Consider the following 21,611-nt stretch of genomic DNA (forward strand, 5'->3'; position numbering starts at 1 on the left):
GAGACAGAAAGAGAGAGAGAGAGAGGACAGGGGAGAGAGAGATAGAGTGAAGGGAAAGAAAAAAAAAACAATCTCATCAGGCGAGAGGCCGTTTGCTTAGCAAGAGCTGACAGTCTTTGTGTATGTAAATGAAGAATTTAGACTAATGGAGTTGAACCATTTCTAATTTTGTGATGGCAAGAGGATTTTGATTGAAAGTAATTAAGCAAGCTAGCTGTAAAATTAATTAAAGCAAAAGGAGGGGGGATTTTTATTGGATTGGATAGCGATATAGCTGCTGTCAGGCAGGGGGACAAATGGGGGTGACCTGGATTCTCTGCCCTCCCTCCTCCCACTTGAGACTTTTATGTCACTTTAATCTCCTTAGAGCGGCTGGTGTGCATTTGTTCGAAATAATCAAGGAAATATGGTCAGAAATTGTCAGCTTTCAGATCTAATTTACCTGACAGCCTCGCGAGCGCGTACGCGCGAGTGTGTCCGTGTCGGTGCGTATGCCTGCGCGTGAGGTTTTTTCTGTCGTCTCCCCCTCGTCCCTCTCTTCAGCTTTGTGGAAAATGCTTTTGACAGTTTTGAGACATCTTGACTCCTTGTTGGAAAAAAAAATGACAAGGAACTTGGTCAGGTTGAGATGAACCCTTCAATGAGCCAACGCATCAGGGCTGAGACTATCTTAGTGTGTATTAGTACATGAAGTGTGCACCTTTAGGGTGCTTCAGCCCTCTTTCTATGATTGTTTAGAGTGTCTGATGCAGCAACATATTAAGTACAATTTTTACTAAATTTGTAACCATGAAATATTGTAAAGGTAAAATTGGTGAATTACTTGAAAATACATGTTAGACCAAGTTATAGAACCCACGTTAGACATAGTTCACTTCACATATTAAGTGTCCTAAACTATGTATAAATTATATAAATGTATTATAATAGGGTAAGATCAGTTTTCTCAAGCAGGGTGGCATCTTGCTGTTCTCGTCTCGTCTGAACCCGAGAAAGACCTCCTCATTATTGGCCGTCATGTGAAGTAACAACCCTGAGGAGGATCCAGGAAAAGGGGGGGTGGAGGTGAAAAGCAAGCGTAGGGTCCCAGCGAGGCTGGGGTACGGGCCGGTGCCTCTAACGGGATTAAACCCCTCTGAAAACACTCCCTCATCCTTGTCCCCCAAGAGCCCCCTTCCGGCCCCGTTTATCAATTAATATAATAAAAGGAGGAACAAAGAGCTTCCCTCCCCTTCGTAATTAAACTTGCCCATCTCTGGAGGACTGTCACTGTGAGGACCCTCCATAAAAACTGGCCAGGATCATCAAATCCCAGTGTGAGTTGCAGAGATGGGAGCGGACGTGTGGCCTACACTTGTAATGAAAGAGCGCTCCCTATGTATGCCATTACCGTTGAGTGGAGGGTGATATTAACCCCAGCTGTTTCCCACCGAACCCCTCCATTATGACATCATGTTTTCACCGGTACCTTCCGTCACGAGCTCTCAGCTCCTTATCTCTCCTGTCACCATATGTGTGAGGCTGTTAACAAACCTGTACTCAGAATGGAGAATATCGGGCGCTTTGGATAAGAGAGAGAGAGAGAGAGAGAGCCCGGCTAGACACGCTTTCACAGCCAGCAGAGCTTTTGATAGAAATTAGTTTCACACAATATGCAAATTCCTGCAATTGAAAAAGGGGCTCTTTAAGTGACAGGTTGATATGTGATTAAACGACAATTAGAGCGCTGGAAATAAGCGACGACGGCAGGTCAAGTGCTGAGCCGCTGAGCTGAAAGGTAGCAGACTATTGAGGTAACAGTCATGGGGGAGGCCAGAAACGGGACCCAAAACAAATTAGCTGCTAAAAGAAAAATGTTGGCACAGCTTGTCAATAAATGTGTAAGAGAGGGAAAAATGAGATTCAGAGCACAGAAATGTGAGCGAGGATGTAAGACCCACCATGATAGGGTGTTCTGGCTGGTTGATAGATGTTGCTGGGTGGTTGCCAGGGCTTTCTGCATGGTTGTTAGCCGTGGCTAGGTGGTTGCTAGGGCATTCGGGATGGATCCTAGGTGGTTGCTAGGGCGTTCTGGTAGTTGAAAGGGTTGTCTGTGCGGTTGCTTATTGTGCCAAGTCAAAAGAGCCTATCCCCAAATCTCTAGAATAAATCTCTATAAAAGCTAGATGGTTTTAGGTATCATTCATGGTTGTAGCACTAAGGGTGTGTCGCAGTTATGCGTTGACGTTTAATACTTGAGGTGATGATACTCGGGGCAACTTTTTGAGCAATGTTGCTTGGGCACTTTCCCATTGAGAATTGGCAACAAATTTCTATCTGGATACTTTAGATCGAAATTTGTTGCCCATCTTTAGAGTTTGAGGTTTGTTTAAATAGGAATTATAGAAAAGTGATGTTTGTCTTAGGAAGCACCACTAACAAAAAAGTAAGGTGAGAATGTAAAAGTGTGTAATATCATTAGATTAGGTGTTATTTTGTGTATTTGTGCTCATGTGTGCACATTTGTTTGTCCTTTTGACTGTATCCAAATAAGCAGACGCCAACACAATCCTTCTGCTATTAATAGTGTACTTTTTTTCTCCTTGATTTGGGCCTAATTGGCTATGTCCTCCCGTACTACACCCTTCCTCCCCTACGGTGGGACTTAAAACTATGTGACGGAAGGATTGCCTTTCTCTCCAAGAAGGACATGAAAGGCCCATGGCCTGTCCTGGCAGCAGATGGCTGCGGCCTCTAATCCCCTTTGATGCTGCGGTGGGCAGTTGCTCCTGAACATCTCCTGCAAAGCCATGAAAACTTGAGCTACTTTTCCTCTAACTGACCCCAATTGTCAAGGAGCCGGCAGCTGTCAGACTTGGTTAGCTGTGCCTTAACTGAGACTGAAGGGCACAGGTTGCTCTCTCTCTCTCTCTCTCTCTCTCTCTCTCTCTCTCTCCCTCTCCCTATCTGGCTTCCTGTTTTCTGTCTGTCATTTTCTGCAAATTCCATGGGTACATTATGACTATGGATGCACATGGGCCGTACATTCACAGCTCTTTTTCAGGTAGCAATATCCCAGATGGTTCGTGTTCCACTAAGAGGCTTAAATTTCATCACGGCTCACCTTTATTATTAGCATTACAAGCAGCGCAGTTTGTATTTCCCCCCTAATGTTAAACCTTTATTTATTTTATTTTATTTTATTTAATTGAGGAATTTTGATTTCTTGTTGATTTTAAAAGAAAATAATTTAAAATAATTCCATTGTCCTAAGAAGATATAGAAAAAAGTGTTATTTGGGTAGTATGAGTTTTATCACAAGCTTTATCATCTAAGGGTTTGAATGGGTGTATTTAAGTTCCATTTGACAGATATGTAAGACATAACTCTTGGTCTTGTGAAGAAAGTGCCTCTGTCAGAGACAGTCCCATGATGGCAGTGAGTTCACTAATGGAATTTTTAAAGTATTAAGAGTCTTTACTCTCAACCATTTCCTCATTCGCAGGGAACAGCCATAAATGAGCACATACACTTCAAGGCTTGACCATCAACACCACATTAGTTTATATAGCGGTTTATGAAGAAATTATGGGTTTCCATCCACTCGGATAGACAGAAAGTGAGGGAAAAGGAGTTTTTTTTTCCTGCTTCATAGCTGTAGCACTAAAGAATAGACTTATACTAAACAGCTTTGATTAAATTAAAATCACTCACCCAAATGTTTGAGTGTGTTGGCACCATTATCACCTCGGGTTCTTATTAATTCAGCACTGTAAATAGATTCAGGACTGAACTTTAGAGAAACCCTTGTCTTTTCGTCTCCCTTCCAGTCAGCTCTCTGATATTAATTAGAGGTGGGAAAAAATACACTAAAAAGCTCAGTTGTTATATTTGGTTGAATTCTGGCAGCTTTTTCAATCGTGTATGTTGACATGCCACCGGCAGCTCGCCATCTGGGTACATTTACAAAAAAAGAATTCCACGATGGGATTGTTTTAGGAACACTTGCCATAATCATTGCTTGTATTAGCTTTCGCTGATGTTTACAGCAGATTTTGCGCATGGTGCGAATTTGCTCGCACCTGATCTTGAACAGATAGGCTTGATGCTGAGTCGTGTGCAGGACTATTTCAAGACTGAAATGCGATTGTTTTAATACCTTAATCCACCTGTCCTTGGCATTCAGGATTTTGAAGAACTCTCCTGGTAATTTCAGTGGCCTCCATTTGAACTGGGCCATTTCATTCTGACCTCTTCGGCTGATCCCTTCTTTCTCCTCCAGCCTCTTGACGTCACAGATTTAATGTGTCAAAATGACAATTTATCACCCGACTGACCTATTTAAACATTGTCGCTGCAAGTGGACCAATCAGAATCAGCCGGATTCATAACCCCAAAACAAATATTTCCTCTTAATTAAGAGTGTCCCTCTTGTGTCTTCCCACACACAAAATCATTATACAGCAGTGATTTGACTACTTGGCAGGAAATATATCACTCTTGACTGCATGTTAATCTGTTAGGGCCTGGTTGTCAAACGAGAATGGGGGGCACCAGCAGTGACGGTTTCTCCGTGCATTGATAGCCCCCTAAGGGACAGTTAACCCTCAAATTTCCCCTGTCTGGCCTGGCTCTCCGGGTGGGCATTGGCACTGAGAGTGGTTGGGGGGGGTGGGGGGTGATTGTAATGCTTGTTGATAGTCTCGGAGATTTTTTTTTATTTGTGACGGACCCTCATTAAGTGCAAATCTCAATAGCCGGCTGGCACTTTAGGATGTAAAGGAAGTTCAAGCAGGAAAGAGTGCATTAATACACCTCCCTTCTGTCCTCTCTGTTTTCCTGATCTAATGTACTTAGTGAGGAATTGAAAATAGAGGTCAATAATTATTCATTTTAATTATTAAACTTCTTTAATTGTGCTTTTTAAAACCTCTGTGCATGGACACAATGCTTTATTACTCTGTTAGTCTAGGTAAGCTTTGACCAGGCCTCTATCCTTCCATAAGCCCATCTCTATTTCACTTTTCTTTTTCTTTTTTTCTTAATGTACAGCATGGATTTTTTTTTCTAGTTATGTTTAATTATTAAATGTTCCATTGTCTGTAAAATGCTTTTTATAAATACAATTTCTATAAAATATTTTTATTTATTTTTATTTTTTTAAATAACATTATTTCTTTATATTTAATTTAATTAAATTTATTTTTCTTTTTAAAATAATTTTAGAAATAAAATATTTTTACATTTTATAATTTAATACAGTTATCACAAACTGAAAAAGTCATTTTTGAGCTAAACATATATATATATATATATATATATATATATATATATATATATATATATATATATTATGTTTAGCTGTAAAACATTGCATTGGCTAGATATTGCTTTTTGTGAGTGTAATTTTTTATCTTATTAATTATTTTAGATTATTACTATTACATTATATTATTTTTTTGTTTTTATAATTTTATAAATAATATAGATTTTTATTATATTTTATTATCTCATTCAGTAATCACAAACTGGGGAAGTTATGTAAATTCATTGGTCAGAAGTTGTGAAACCATGTACATTACTGTGAGCCTGGTTTGTGTGCTTATTTGTGTAAGTGCGTCACATTTAGGCAACAGATCATTTTAATTAGAAGATGCATTGATTGACATGATGGCTCTGGGCGCAGAGACAGGGATATCCAACAAATACTGTGGTCACGGTGACCTTGTTAAAGACAAACATAAAGCCTTATTTCAAAAGAAAAATGGGAGCATTTCAAACAGCTAAACAATCATTATCATTGCCCTAACAATTAAATAAATATGAATAAAATATAATCTATTGGTTATATAGAAACTTATCATTATTAACAATGGTCAGTCCGCACGTTAAAATGAAAAACTGAATGAATGCGTGGCCAGATATCTCTCTGTATTGATATATGCTGTTGTGAGCATCAAGTCAAGCAGAAATGGTTTTTCAGTTGGAAGTTGTAGTTTATGATCAGCCCAGTGTAAACAAATTGCTGCTGGTGGCTGGACTCAGACATCGCCTATTATTCAGTGTGGGAATGTTTGGTTTGAAACACAAGCATGTTATTGTTACCACATAGATAAGAGAGGAGAGGCGAGCCGCTGGGGTGGCAAATACTGAAATCGCTTTCAAAACTGCTGTGCTTACCTTACCTTACCCACGGCTGACAGGAAAGAGCAATCCTATCAGTACCTGTCATTTCCTTAACATCAAGTGGTTTTAACCCAGTGTTTACAGCTTATTAATGTAACATTTGAAAACTGGATCAATGAAGCCCTTGTGCCGTGCTGTTCATTTGTCAAGAACTAGAGCTGTCAAGTGACTTATACACCTACGATTGTACAGTACACTGAACTGCACTTTTATGCCTTCACAGCTAAGATCCACCGCTGTTGTGTGGGAGCTAAAGAGAATGGTGTAATTACTGTCTCTGAATTCATATAGTGATACATAAAATAGTATTTATCAAGTCATCTAGGCTAGAGAAATGTGTTTGGCCAATAGACAGTGGGAGTCGTGACTTTAGCACCTTCTTTGTCTTATGCTTCACTAATTGTAACATAATATGCTTTTTTTAAGCTAAGTAGCAAAACATATTATAGTTTTTTGGACACTTACTATTACATGCACCATTTTGTGAATACCATAGTATATGCCAATCATTCAGTACCTTGATATATATCAAAGAACATCATCACTTTAACATGGTAGCACAACAGTACTTTTTTTTTTTTTATAAGGGTAGTAAGCTGATTCGGTAAGAAAGCATTCAGCGTAACAGAAACGTTAACGTAAATGTCCTTCCCTTTTTTCCCCAGCCTCCCCCTTCCGCCCATCCTCTCCTCAAACACACCCACGTGCAAATAAACATAAAAAGCTAATTTGTTAGCTACCTCATTTCAGAGACCCGGGCGCGGGATATTGTGTACGAAAAGTAATGCTTTGTCAAATGTTGACACGTGTCGCAAACATGGAGCCCTTAGCAGAGCATTTATAAAGAGCGCAGGCGGCCAGGACTGTCAGCACATGAGGAGGAGAAGAGAAGCTTTGAAATGAGATTAGCCTGCTGCTCAGCTCCTGCACTCATGAACCTAATGGTAGATGTATGTCTCTACAACATACACACGTACATAGACTCTAAACCGGCTGAGGTACAGACAGCTCGTACTACAGCAAATGTGGTTTGGTTTCTATTTCTTCAAGCCCCCTGTGAAATTGTTTAACTGGAGCAGTTTTTGTTCTTGTGTTTTGATGTATTTCCTATTGAAATATGAAGTTTAAGAAGGACATATTCAAAGGTCTTTCTCTCTGCTGTTATGTCACCGTCATGTAGCATCATTTGCTTCTTACTATTGTTGGTCGGAAGCACATGGTATTAGAGGGTGGGGCATTCTCATTCTCAGAGATTTGATTGGACAGAAATTTGTAGTGCAGGATGAGTCATCAGTTCTTTTGGTCTTAAATTTGTATACATCAAATCCATTCAAAAGTTTGGGATCTTTTTTTTATACTTTCATTCAGCAAGGATTCATTAAATTGATCAAAAGTGATATTAGTGACAATTTATAATATTATGAAAGATTTATCAAAGATTTGCTATTCTTTTGAATACTATTCATCATGAATTCTATTAATCAAAGAATCCTGAAAAAACATATAACAGTTTCCACTGATAATACAATGAAATCTTGAGCAGCAAATCAGCATATTTGAATGATTTCTGAAGGATCATGTGACATTGACTGGAAAATTACATTATAAAATATAAATAAATTAATAGAAAAAGAAAATAGAACAAAGTTAATAGTGTTTCACAAATATATATTTTTTTACTGTATTTTTGATCAAATAAATGCAGCTTTGGTGAACACAAGACTTCTTTTAAAAGCAAATGAACAAAAAAATCCCAAAATTTTGAATGAAAGTGTAAATAAATGTAATATATATTTAGTATTTATTAATACAAATTAAGTGATTTTTTTTCTACTATTAGGAGTACAATAGCATGTAGATGTTAGCCTGGAACATCTCTAAAACATGGACTAAAAAGCAGAACTCAAATTTGATTTTCATGATGTCTTTTGTCTTTAAATTTGGCCTAAAATGTTTAAACAGCATCATTGAAATGAAACAAAGGAAATTAAGCCTTCCCAAAACTCTTGTTAAAAATAATAGCATGAAATACGTAACATAATTGTGTATGTGACAAAACTGGCGTTATGAAACGGATTAGAATGTCAGCGTTAGACCTGGGACTGTTTGTAGAGTGGCTGATGGATAGTGTTGGTCCGGTGCCGCACACCTGCCTTCGCCACCTTACACACACACACACACATGTGAAAACACACCGGCGTTTGCCTCCCCGGTGACACCCGTCTGCCACGTGTATGTGTGTACCGCTGAGGTGTGGACTCCTGTCAGGACCTCTTATTATTTCCCAACAATCTCTCTCACCTTGGACATGCCCCCATCTATCCATCCATCCATCCATCCCTCCCTCGCTCTTTCCCTCGAGGGTGGGGTGTCAATGGCAGACCGTCCTGAGCAAAAATAAATAATGAACATAAAATTGGGAAACAAAGCGCTGGCGCCCCTTAATACGCAAACACCTCCAATATGCTGATGTTTTTCTTTTGCACATTGTGTTTTCTAAATTGCCTTTGACTGCGTGCATCGGTAATGAAACTTTATGTCCTTGCAGAAAGGACAGCTAGTCCGATTCGGTTAGGCCTGGGACCATCTTCTCATGCTGGCTTTTTTGCACGACATTTTTTTAATACCCCGGCTTATGAATAAATGAAGCCCGGGTGCAGGGTTTTTTTTTTTTTCCATATTTGTGTAAATTGCTTTAAAAGCATTTTATCATGTCATAAAAAAGTGCAATTGATCTGGAGTGCTCGGCCCACTGGACAGCTGTGTATTTTGTTAATGGCCACTTTGCTCCAAGCGGCTTATTAAAAAATTTATATATAAATGCTAAAATTGCATAAATTATTTAAACACAAAGTAAGCATTTTTTGTTTTGGTCTGGGGGGCATTGAAGAGTAGATTGAGTTTACTATAGCATCCCCTGATATTGAGTCATATGCCTGCACGGATGCATATATATCGCACGCACACACGCGCAAGCACACGCTCGCACGCAGAGGCGCAAAAAAAAGTATATATTTTTTGATGACTTAGTTTCAGCAACCATGGAATGTCACCCATATCCTGGTTGATTGTACTTTCGAATTTTATGATGTTTTTCATTGATTTGTTTCCCCGGCGCAGCTGCCGACCTCTATTGAGGGACGAACGTAATCAGCACTGACGCAAATTAGATGGTTATTCGTTTCGAAAATTGACAGAAAAACAATAAAAAAGATGAAATGCTCCCAAATCAATAGATATAATGAAATTCAAATAATCCGAGAGATGAGGTCTCCATGGCAACTGATAATGTGGAAAAGAAAACAATTTAATAAAGGACAGGCACGCTTTGAAAACAGATTGGGGGGGTAGCTATATAGCGGCGAGAGGGGAGCAGATGAGAGGAGAGCAGGAGGAGGGGGGCAGGAGAGAGAGAGAGAGAGAGAGAGGAAAAAAGACAGAGAGCGGATGTTTGTGGCGGCTGAACAGGCAGGTCCGTCGCTTGTTTCCCCCCGTGTGAAGGATCTGTGTCTATCCCAAGGACGGCAGAATAATTAGAAAAGCTTTCATGCCAGAAAGTGCAGATTCAGGTTTTAATACACAAAATTATTTCAGGGGCAGTGAATCGGAAAGCCATTTGTTGGTGACCTTCCTGAGGGGCCCCCTGGTACAGGGCAAGATGGAGGCAGTGTGGCAGGGCAAGCTGAGTTATGGCATATTTGTGTTTTTATAGTGGCTGAGGGAATGGAGATGGGGAGGAGGGCAGGGGGCTGTCGGGGGTGGGGGGGGGGATGTGCCGTGGGGCTGCGATGGGGGCAGTGTGTGTGTCTGTGTGTGTGTGTGTGTGTTGCTGTAGGGTTGGGGTTGCTGATGCTAGAAAGAGAGAGAAGGAGAGACTTGCAGATCTGGCTGTATTTACAGATCAGTTGTCAGAAAAGCCATTTAGAGGGAACACGTACGTCCCAGCGCAATGACAGCAGAAGTGCCTGTTAAAAAGAAAATGACAAGAAAAACAGACACTGTCGGCAAGAGCAAGTGCCATGATCTGAGGTTGTCGACTAAGTAACTTTGGTATAAAATACAGTCGGAAAATCTAGTTTTGGAAATAATAAAGCTGTGAGGCTGTGCGTTACAGTAATTTTACCACAAGCCTTTTTGTATGTGCTAAAATCATTGTTACGCATGTCCTCACATGGTTATTTCTTTTATACAATGCTGGCACATTCATTAATAAAGGGTTGACCATTTTTAAACAATTCTTCAATCCTTTGATCTTCTTATCCAGGCAGTAGCAACTTTGCACATTCATAAAGTTCACAGCTACGCTTATCGACTTCAAATGTGCTTGTTTTGTTATATACATTATAAGTTTGCATGTTTTCTGTCATCATTTATGCAACATATCATGCTAGTGCTGCGAAAAGTGACAAACTTGTTAAACCTGCCTTTAACAGATCAGTGTTTTGTTTGAAGTATTTATTTCACTGTTTGTTTAATTTCGTTCAAACACTGTCAATTTGCTTTCGTGCTAACGCTATTAGTGGTTGGTCCGGGATAACATGTCCGGCTACATGAGCGTTTCTTATCCTGCTCACAGCTGTAAGCAAATTAAGCCAAATTAAGACTTTTATATCCTGATTGTTATGCTAGATAGAGAAGCCTAGTTTGCTGTTAATAACACACAAACTGGAGCATTATTTAGTACAGTGCGAAACAAGTAGCCATTTGGCTGTTGGTTAACATAATCCAACGTCAGTGGAAAAAGAAAGTCATTTCATAGTAAGTAATTACATTTTGATTAAATATTACAAAGACACATTTTTTTTTATAACAATATGTAAAGTAAAATGCAAAAGGCTCAATTTTGATTTTGTGTCAACTTTATAACACTGGACATATTCCATATTCAGCAGGTCAATGCTTCTGTGTTGATCAATCAATCTATGCATGAATGAATTGAGAGGCAACACACGCCACCTCTCATTTGCATGGAGGAGGGTACGAGTATCCTTAGCACACATACACAAACACACACACACACGGCTCATCCTCCCATTTGAGTCCGGTAGCAGGTCCCTGCTCTCATTCCACATTATTTCCCCTGTTCCGTCGACACACCTCGTATTTAAAGAATGATTGTTTTTTAGCTCACCCTTGAAACCTTCCACTTACCATAATGTGCAGTTTGAGGCTGTCCGGCCCATGATATTAATTTGATGCTTAGTCTCAAATTCTTCTATCTGAGTGACTCGTCTTAGGGAGAGGGAGAGAGGGCTGTCATTATACATGACAGAGGGTCCGGGCAGGCAATGGCATTAATACTGCAATGTGAAAAGTGCCCCACAAGTAGGAGTAAAACTTGAAATTCCTCGCTGAAGAATAGCCCAAAGCCGACAAATCTGGCAGACTTGTGTCAATTACTCTGTGAGAGATTTTTAAAAACTTTTCCCCTTCCTCTTGTCTTTCTTTTTATATTTTTAGATTTATATATATATATATATATATATATATATATATATAATTTTTATCAAAACAATTGATAGTGACAGCAAATAAAATTGCAATACAATAAAAAAAATATAAAAAAAAGCAAAAAATGACTATTTTCAAACAGGTTTTCACTCCTCCCCTGCCATTTATTAGCTAAACACATACCCCCGCCACAAACTCACGCTATTGGTTGAGCTAATCAGGCTAGTTTGGAGTCTGAAAAAGTAATGATTTGATTAAAAAAAGTGACTGACATCAGCTTTAAAGGTACGAGTGTGGTATCTGGTTTCAGTAGACTGAGAGGAGTATGTGGGACATTATTACTGTCTGCTGCAGGCACTCACTCTATTGCTCTCTCTCTCTCTCTCTCTCTCTCTCTCTACGGGTCTCACTTTAACGGCCTGAGCTCACTGTGACTTCCAATGACTGACCAGTCTAACTTCCTCCGCTCCGTCTCACTCAGCCTCGTACCGCGGGAGATCGGCTTAAGTGGCCCTTTTTCTCTCGCTCTCTATCTTTCTTTCTTTCCATCTCACTCTCATGGGCCTGTTTTTCCACAGTGGCTGTGGGGAGCAGAGGGTGTTGAAGGACCCCTACTGGTAAAGTGGGTAAACACGCACAGCCCTGACATCTGTGCTGCGAGAGAGAGAGAGAGCAAGTGAGAGAGAGGGAGAGGGAGAGGGAGAGGAGAAGGGTAGAGTGAGAGAGGGCGAGTGCAGCCCAGCCGTAAAGGCGCACAGGGAGAGAAGAGAAAAATGCCTTGCTTTGTGGAGAGAATTTCTCCAAAGCAGCAGGGAGAGGTGAGACAGAGAGAGGAGGGCCGTCTCCTGCCAGGTAAGACCCGCACCAGGCGCCACACACACACACTCGCACACAAACACACACACACACAGAGAGAGAGAGAGAGAGAGAGATGCTGGTGGCTTGAGCATGCTGTGGATGGGGTGGGCGTGAGGGTGTAGAATGACAAAGGCACTCATTACTTTCACTGTGTGTTTTGGTAAAGTAATACCTCACTATGATGTGATGACTGAATGGAAATATGAAGTTGAGGAGTGATTTTTATTTTTAGGTGCACAAGTGACATTGTGTGTGCTTGTTTAGTTTCGAAAAAATAATGGATGTATTTAATTATTTATTTTATTTAGATTGTTTATTTAAAATTAAACAGTTTTACAGGAAAAATAAACTTTGCAAAACTTTTTTATTTTATTTTATTTAAATTTCATGTAGAATTAAAAACAGGAATTATGCTTTTTTTTCTGTAGTTTTCCAAGTTTGTTTGTTTTAAAAGTTAATTGAATTTTAATGCATTAATTCATTTATTTAGATTATGCAGAATTACATCCTTAAGAATGATACAATTCTATTCATAAAATGTATTTGATTATTTAAAAAAAGAAAAAAGTAATGCAGCTTTTAGACTTCACACAATGCTCTCCACAGGTGTGAAATATCTTGCAAAGTTCTTAAAATAGAATCATTTGTTATTCTTAACTGAGTCAAACGTTTAGTCTCATGTAATTTTTGTTTATATTGGATGTGGATTAGTCACTGTGTACTTTTTCTCTCAAATTGCTGTTCTTAATTACTAGCAAGGCCTCAGCTAGTGATTGCTCACAATTTCTCAGTTAGATGACAAGTGGTATTATTTGCCCAGCTAAGCGAGTGACTGCCGGTATCGAGCGTGCTCTCGTGCGCTTGTTTAGATAGAGCTGTTCTTTCAACTGGAGGATTTTCCACAGAGCTTCTGTTTGAAAGATTCGCTCTTTTCCAGTGTTCAAAAACAAATAAAAAAATACAGCGTCTTTAAATCTAAACACACATTTGCATGGAGCTAAGCGCACTGCCAAGGATGGATGCAACATGCTGTTTCGGGCCTAGTGCAGGCCTGAAAAGTGAGGCCGAATGAAGAGAGAGAGTGAGAGAGAGAGAGGAAGGAAGTTTGTCTCTTTTCCACCCTCTTGTTGATTTGTTTCTATTGCTGATGGAATTGAGCCCTCAGTGAAAGGTGAGGTCACAATTGAATTTGGCTTGCGTTTCCGTGGTGATCTGGCAATGGTTCCGATGTCCCAGTGGATTGGTTTGTTTGTTTGTGCGATAGCAATTCTCTGTGTGTGTGTGTGTGTGTGTGTGTGTTTCCGTGCATAAACATGGGCACGGGAGATTTTACTGAGCAGATATTTCCCCTCTGTTTTCACTCTGAGCTGGGGGAGATTGATGACTGAATTGTTGAGTACATGTTAACAGTAACTGCTGATTTATTGAGATACTTAGAGTAAGTGAGGGTGCACCAACTAAGAGGGGAAGAAAAAGATATAGGCCTTTTAAGTTAATGTAGAAATAGAGCCTTTTTAAGTAATAATTGTGATTACTGGGCGGGGGGTAGGGAGGGATGAGCGGGCGTTCAGCCAGAGGTGTATTTGAGCACGCTGTGAAGGAAACACAGAGAGTTTGAGGAAAGGAATAGCTTGGAATTTCATTGAATTTATAAGGACTTTAATTGGAAGTTCTTGGCTCTTTTTCAAGGCTTGACATGGTACAAGTCTTTAGCGTTATCATAACGCTGAAACAAGTGTAACTTCATTCAGGTATTCCAATAAAAATTCCCACAGAAACAGCATTTTATTTTATAGAAATCAGCTACTTCATTTATATCTCAGTGTCTTGGGAATATTCAGCATCGTTCAGATAGAATTTAAGTATTCGTTCTTCCCTGAATGTGATATTCTGCTATCCCTCCATCTCAGCTCATCGGCGAAACTTTTGCTTTGAAGGAAAAAAAAGGGTCTTGTGTTATTTTTATTTTTTTTTTAACTACATTTTAGGCTGAGTGAAATGTTTCCCCAGTTTGCACAGGGATGACTTTATTTCTTAGCAGGGATTTAAACCTACTCAATCCCCCCATAAATACAACCTTCCCCAACAGCATGCCGGCCGTAACTCATTCTCTAGCTAACTAAACTCATATTGCAGAGAGAGCTTTGTTTGTCTTTGTTTCAGCTCAATCAGATCTGTCACGTCGACAGCTGTCTCTTTCAGATCTCTCTCTCACCATCTTGAAAAAGAGAAACCCTCATCAGAGCCATTTTTCCAGCTAAAGAGTTCTGACAATCGGAATATAGATGTAATTATGATTTTACGCTTTTTTAAGCACAAGGATGCTTCTTTTTTGTCAGTGGGGACACCAAGAACATTGTCCCAGGCCCTACTAACTTTTTACACCAACAAGATGCTGGGCTGTCCAATCTGAAACCATTCTTTTGAACTATTTTAAGATATTTAGAAATATTTAGCTCTCAATCAGGCAACTGGTTGACTCCGCAAACTTCCAGGGGGGCCCAATAAATCTTAAAATTATTCATATTTGTTTTTATTTACATTATCTTAATTAAATTGATAAACGAACCAGAAGTACCAGAGGTACATATCAGCTTAGATAAAGGGGTATTCGAATATTGTCTTGGACTAAGGGGGCCTTTGGAGTCAAAAAGGCTGAGAACCACTGGCCTATTCTGTGCCCAGAGGAGATTGGTCCCACATTTCAAAATGTAGTCCTAGTCAATTTTAGTGATAACCCAATCATTTTGGCAATATCTGTTGCCAAAAACTTTCTAACCACAGCAAAGATATTAACAAGGGGTCTAAAGGTTCAAACATCACAGTGACTTTGGAGTAGCATCAAGCAAAACATCTGAAAGCTCGTGAAATTAGTGGGAATTGTATTGAAGAGGGTGTTGTGTAAAGTCGGGCGAGATAAATATGTGACTGCAGAGAACGACTCGAGCTCAGTTCTGGGGTGGAGGAGACAGAATCTCTCTCAGGGCCCCTGATCGGCTGTGATCCGCCTGCTGCTACCTTCTGTTCTCTACTGTTAGTCCCAGCGGCTGCTCTGAACTGACACGCACAACTCCTCAACGGGCTTGAAGCCCTCTGATGTCCCACCCTCCCCTCCGTTCCACCTTCTTCTGCCGCTTTCCATTTAGTTGTATTTGTGTAAAAGCCCAACGCCGAGCGAGATTACAGTCGTGCGGCGGTAGTTCTCTCTCTCTCCTTCTCTGTTCTCACCGTCCTTCCAGTCCTCCGTTTGATCTCACTATCATCTCCCCTCTCGTCTCTTGTCTGTTCGACACCTGAGAGCCAATGCTTTAAGAGGACGACGTCTAGAAAAATGTACGGCGGCAGGCCATCGACTCTGATAAAGACGGTAAACAAGATGAAAAACAAAAGCCCACAGCAATGGTTTGAATAAAAGACCTACCTGTTACAACAACCATTAAGCGTTATTCCTCGCAGTGGTAAGACAGCTGAAGCCCTCCACATGCCCAGTGTTAATATTAGTTTGGTTGAAGAGAGTCCATAAGCTGATCAGTGGGGAGAGGCACTCTGTACGCCTCAGGCAGTGCCAGGCCTTGCGTTTGGCTCCCGCTCAGAGGATTGATGTCTGGGAGTCAGTGGGGGCTCCACTGTACCTTTATTACTCATCAGCTGGGTACCAAACTAATTTGATAAAGCGCCACTTAATACACCAAACACACACACATACTGTGACCGTGCCTGGCACGGCATCAAGTGTGTCAGGCCGCCCAGCAAAAGGCTGGGCCGTCATTTAAACATGCCTTAATATTTTTTGTATTATTTTTTTATTAGGAAATTACATGAGCTGGACTCAGATGTTGTGATGACCACCACAACTCAATATATCAGAACATGCCACTTTTTTTTTTTACTGTACATTACCATATATGTATATATTTAACATATCAATGCATGTAATTTTACTGTAAAATACTATCAAATTTTTAAATAAATATTATTAATTGCTAAATAAATGTTTTTCTGGAAATAAATAATTTACGAATTACTATGAATTACCTTTTAATTTGTATTATTACATTATTGTATATTTTAATGAAAAACTAAATGCTTATTCTATTTTTATTTTTTTCTTGCATCGTCCACATGAGCACCACAACTCAGTATATCAGAACATGTACTAAACCCTAGACACTTTTTTTACTGTACATTACCAAATATGTATAGATTTAACATATCAATGCATTTAATTTTTAATATTAAATAATTAAATTATTTAATATTAAATAATTATTATTATTTATTAAATAATTTAAATATTTTTTTAATTAAAAACTACGAATTACATTATATCAATGCATGTAATTTTACTGTAGATTCTGTAAAAATTATTAAATAAATTACTTTTTTTTTTCAAATTAAAAACTATGAATTAGCTTATAATTTGTATCACAATTAGCATAACTTGTGTTTTAGTGTAAATCTATTTTTAGTGTAAATCTGTGTTATTTTTTGAACCTTTTATTAACAATTTTAATTATTTATAGTAACTTACTTATAGTCACCATCGCAGAATGGCATTCACACTTAATTATGCTTTATATTATTAAATATATTTTGTCATAATTATATTTTATTGTACAAAATTACGATTTTCATAATCTCGTAAAGCCTGAAACCATTGTGTTTTTGTGTCAATTTCTGCCAACCACAGTCAAAATGATTGACATACATAGATGGTAGAAAGATAAACATGGTAGATACTGTAGCAGAATGAGGCAGAGGAAGAGAAAAGGAGAGAGAGGAAGAGGTTGGTTTGGTAATTACTAACTCTGTGCCCAGGCAGTGGAGGACAGTGTGTGAGTGACTGAGTGTGTGTAGGCCCTGGTGCTCTGATAATGAAGGGTTACTGTTGCAGATCTGACAGCGTTAATCTCCACATCGTCCTCGCCTGGTATTTACCCTGCTGGGGAGAGAGCGGCAAGCCCACCTGACAACACAGTTTACCCACAGCCAGACACCTCAGGCTCACACACACACCCTACATACATACACACACACGCTGCACCGGGATCTGTTTTCTGTATCCATCCTTATCACAAAGACAAACCACAACAGAAACCAAAAAATAACAGGAAACATGAAGGGGAAAAAACTTTTTCTTTACCTTTTTGTCAGTCTTTCCCTTTCATCTTCTCTTCCTCCCATTTGAAGTTTATGAAGTACTGTTTAAGCATTACAGAGGTGCAGACAGAGAAATATGAATATGCATCGCACCATATGGTTGCACTTGCTCTGGGACTAGGTGTGTCCAGAAGGTAGAACCACGTTAATGCATTATTCTCCTCTCAAGTGATCAGTCTCGTAGTGCCGCAGCGGCACCGCAGCCATGTGTGCATGGGCTGTTCCAGGCTTTGAATGATGTGGCCACGCAACCGGCCATCCCGGATGAGCGGAAGAAGAGAAAGACAGGGAGAGAGTGAGCTTTGCTAGGTTTTTTTTTTTTTTTTGGTTTTTAGAGTTCAAATGCAAAAACCCTGACAGAGTCATGATTAAAAGTGATATTTCTGACACGTTAGGATGCGCACAGGAAGTAACCTTCTCCAAAGCCTTCATTATTAGATGCATGACAGACCTGAATATTTATAAAATATGCTTTAATAATTGATAACAGCAATCTGCTACGGTAATTCATCAGATTTGCACTTCAACAGAGTATCCGTTTTCATTTTAAAATAATAATAAGTCGAATGCTAATGCAGGTGAAATGCAAAATTGCGACCCATGTGTGGCTGAAGCTCTAAATGCATTTGTGCCATTTTTAGTGCATTGGAAAAACAATGGCGTGTTAATGATATTGCCCTCGCTGCTCGTTTAGAAACTGTTATCAATGCCTGTGATCATTTGTGCACTGCTCGTTTTGTTGTGCACTGAGCTGTTGTGCTGTTTACTTGTGTCGCTTCCGTTTGAGGGCACATCACATCTAAAAAATCAGGAAACCAGCCTGTTTTAGTGTAGAATATACAAGAAGCTGATGTGGTTTTATCAAAAGCATATTCTTTGTTTGAGTCAGTATGCAATACTTCCTCTTGTGTTCTTTGACCAAAATAGCACACACACACACACGCTCACCTTTTGTAAAGCTTCTCTCTACTCATGATGATTTCAAAAAGAGCAACCACAGCCTTTTTTTTTTTCTCACAAAACAATTGTTTTGTTTTTTTACACAGTTATGAAATGTTCTCATTTTGAACTTGAAGTTTGCATGTTCTTGTAAAAAATGCTAAAAGCATTTGCCATCTTTGAGAATGACTCCTATATTTGCAGGTGTATAAAATCATGCTATGCACTTCGGCTTGAAATAAATATATACTAAAGCGGAAACCAGTGACACTATAAAAGTTTGGATGTTGAACATTTAAAGTGTACAACACATATGGAGTTTCTATAAATTCTTTTGGCAGTCTAATGCATCAAATAAATGAATACACATACGATTATTAAATAAACATTGTTTTTGTCTACAAAATTAAAGATCAATACAAACATAGTGTTAAACATTTGACTGGTAGTGTACATAAATGACACTGTGCATATCCATGTTTTACAGTAGGTTTGAGTGTGTTATGACGGTGTTTTTACCCAGCACTTATTGAGCTTTATGGCAATCACAAGATGATTCACATGTTTCAGTTTTGTCAACTGACCGCACTTCACTGTAACAAAGCCTAGATTAAAAGAGTTCAGGTTGGTTTTAAAGAGGTATTGTTGCAGACGGGAACTTAAAGAACTAAAAGAGTCTGAACCTGAGAAGTTCAGGGGACACCTGCAAATTGTTCCTCTGTGCATAAAATGTAAAAAAAAAAAAAAAAAAAAAAAGTCAGAGTCTGTGAAGCAGAGCAAATGCTTTAATGGTGGCCAGGGATCGAAGCTGTCAGCGAAGCTTCCTGTCTGGAAATGTAGTATTTTTGACTTAACATCACCTCCTTTTCTCGTTTCTGAAGGAGATATGCACCAAGATCTATGGTGTACATTAAAACGCAAGCAGAATTTTATTTAAAAAAATTGATGGAAAAAAAAAAAAAACTGTTTGTAAATCAATTAAATACAACCTACAAGCAGAAACTTTTAATATATATTTTAATTTTTCAAGGAAAGTGTTTATTTGTTTTATTTCTCATATCTTTTAATATATCACATAACTGGTATCAATCTCAAACAGGTTTGTTCAATAGTTTGCCAGGTCTTCTTAGGCAAATAGAAAACCTGATTAAAGAGCTTGTTCCACATTATTAAACAAGTCACTATTCTCATGCAATATGGGGAAGACGAAAAGTCTTTCTGAAGATGTAAAGCATGAAATGGTGCAATGTCTTGCAGAAGGCATGGAAACAACTAATATTTTGTGAAAACTGAATAGAGATTATCGAACTGTCAGAAGATTTGTGATTTAGAGCACAGAAGAACCCAGTCAGATGAAGGCTAATTAAGGGAAGTTTCTGTCCGACAAATTAATTGCATTAAAAGGGCAGCTATAAAAATAAAAAAAGCCACTGTTGAGCAGCAAAAAGGTATTTGGAGCTGCTGGAGTCCCAAGAACCTCTCCATGCAGGCTGGCAGTTGTGCATAAAGCTGTATTTCAGCCACCCCTAACCAAACCTCACCAAACCAACAAAGAGAAACGTTTACAGTGTGTGTAGAAATACATGAAACTCAATTTTAAACAGTTTTATTCACTGACAAATGCCATACTACAATGGATGGTCTAGATGGATGGATGTTTGGTGAATGGCCACCTCATTCCAACAAGACTGTGACGTCAGCAATAGGTGGCGGGTGATGATTTGGGCTGGAATATTGGGAACTGGCCCCTTTAGTGTCTCTGAGGGTCTCAAAATGACTTCTATAACTGACCTTTTTCTGCTACGGTATAAAAAGAAGAATATTGCCTTCTGAAATAAAAGGATTTTCATCCAGGACAAAGCACTATCCCATGCTGCAAAAAACACAATGGCAATAAAACTGGTTGAAAATGTATTTCTACACCAACTGTAAATGTTTATATATAGTTTATATTTATTCATTCAAAATGTACAGTCTTTCTCAGAATTTGACAACAGGTGTTTGTCCATCCAATGCTCTTTAAAATGAGAATTCCCCTTCTTCTGTTTCTGATTCTCATGTAGCGAATCATGGTTGGTGGCTTTGAAAATTAAACCATTTGTCAAGTTAAAAAAAATTCAAACTTTAAAAGTCAAACTTTCTTTTTCAACACAGGAACAGAAACTGCATTACATGATGTTTTTCCATTTCCCACCTTCTTTTACTACCTTAACCGGAGGCCTTACAGCATGGCATATTAATTAATTCATTTTTTTAACAGCAAAGTGTCTTAAATGCTGTCAAAATGTCTTAAGAGTCTTGTTAAAGAAGTGCCACAATTCATTTCTCTTTAATGAAATTCATATGCTGGTGAGAGAGCATGTCTAAACATCTAAACAGGTTGCTTTTTAGGTTTCACACTGAGGTTATCTGAAAGGGCCCTCATTGATTGACGTTATCTGGCTTGACAGCGCTTCATATCAAGGTTAACCTGACGTTCGAAGGCCCGAGAGGGAAAGAGGCAGAGGAGAACAGAAGAAAAAGTCAGACATCGTCCGGGTCCCGCTCCTCTCTGCCACTCTTTCCCTCTCTCACACGGCAGGTGGAGGTTTCTGCACTCTTAATTGATAACTTATCGAGCGGCGTGTGCTGTGTTTCCCCTAGAGGACGGCCCTAATGGTGGCTTGGCTTACTCAGCAGCGCAGCTCCGGAACCACTAAATTAAATATATCCCCACAGATAATGACTCTGAGTGACAGACTCCGGTCTGGGCGGCTCCAGTGGCCACCAACCTCTCGTTGTGCCCTTGCACTGGAGGAACTAGAGTAGCCCAGCCCCTTCAGCGTCTGCTCCCCAATGCCCCATGCTAACCACGGCTCCTCGTGACAAAAATACATCTCAAGCAGTTAATCTGTGCAGATATCAGCTCAAGTGCCCTTCAGTGGCACGGGGAGCCTCTCCTCATAACCTTGCTTTCTGTCAGTTCTTGCTTTGCACACTGGCTGCCCCTCAAAGATGGCAGCTAGGTCAATTAACTCTGTGTGCCAGGGCCTGCTTCA

General features: G+C 39.3%; 1 protein-coding gene across 2 annotated transcripts in view; it reads left to right on the forward strand.

The window, feature by feature from the left end:
* Positions 1 to 11,673: 11,673 nt before the first annotated feature.
* casz1 (castor zinc finger 1) overlaps positions 11,674 to 21,611 on the forward strand; it is a 49,824-nt gene continuing 39,886 nt past the window's right edge. Inside the window, exon 1 of one of the 2 annotated variants that reach the window (XM_048178254.1) lies at positions 11,674 to 12,468. In XM_048178254.1, the coding sequence (XP_048034211.1) occupies positions 12,390 to 12,468 (79 nt within the window). In that variant the 5' untranslated portion in view covers positions 11,674 to 12,389. The remainder of the gene's footprint in view (positions 12,469 to 21,611) is intronic. The other variant, XM_048178255.1, reaches the window with a different exon arrangement.

This window comes from Megalobrama amblycephala, linkage group LG24, assembly GCF_018812025.1.
Source record: "Megalobrama amblycephala isolate DHTTF-2021 linkage group LG24, ASM1881202v1, whole genome shotgun sequence".
NCBI classification, from domain to species: Eukaryota; Metazoa; Chordata; class Actinopteri; order Cypriniformes; family Xenocyprididae; genus Megalobrama; species Megalobrama amblycephala.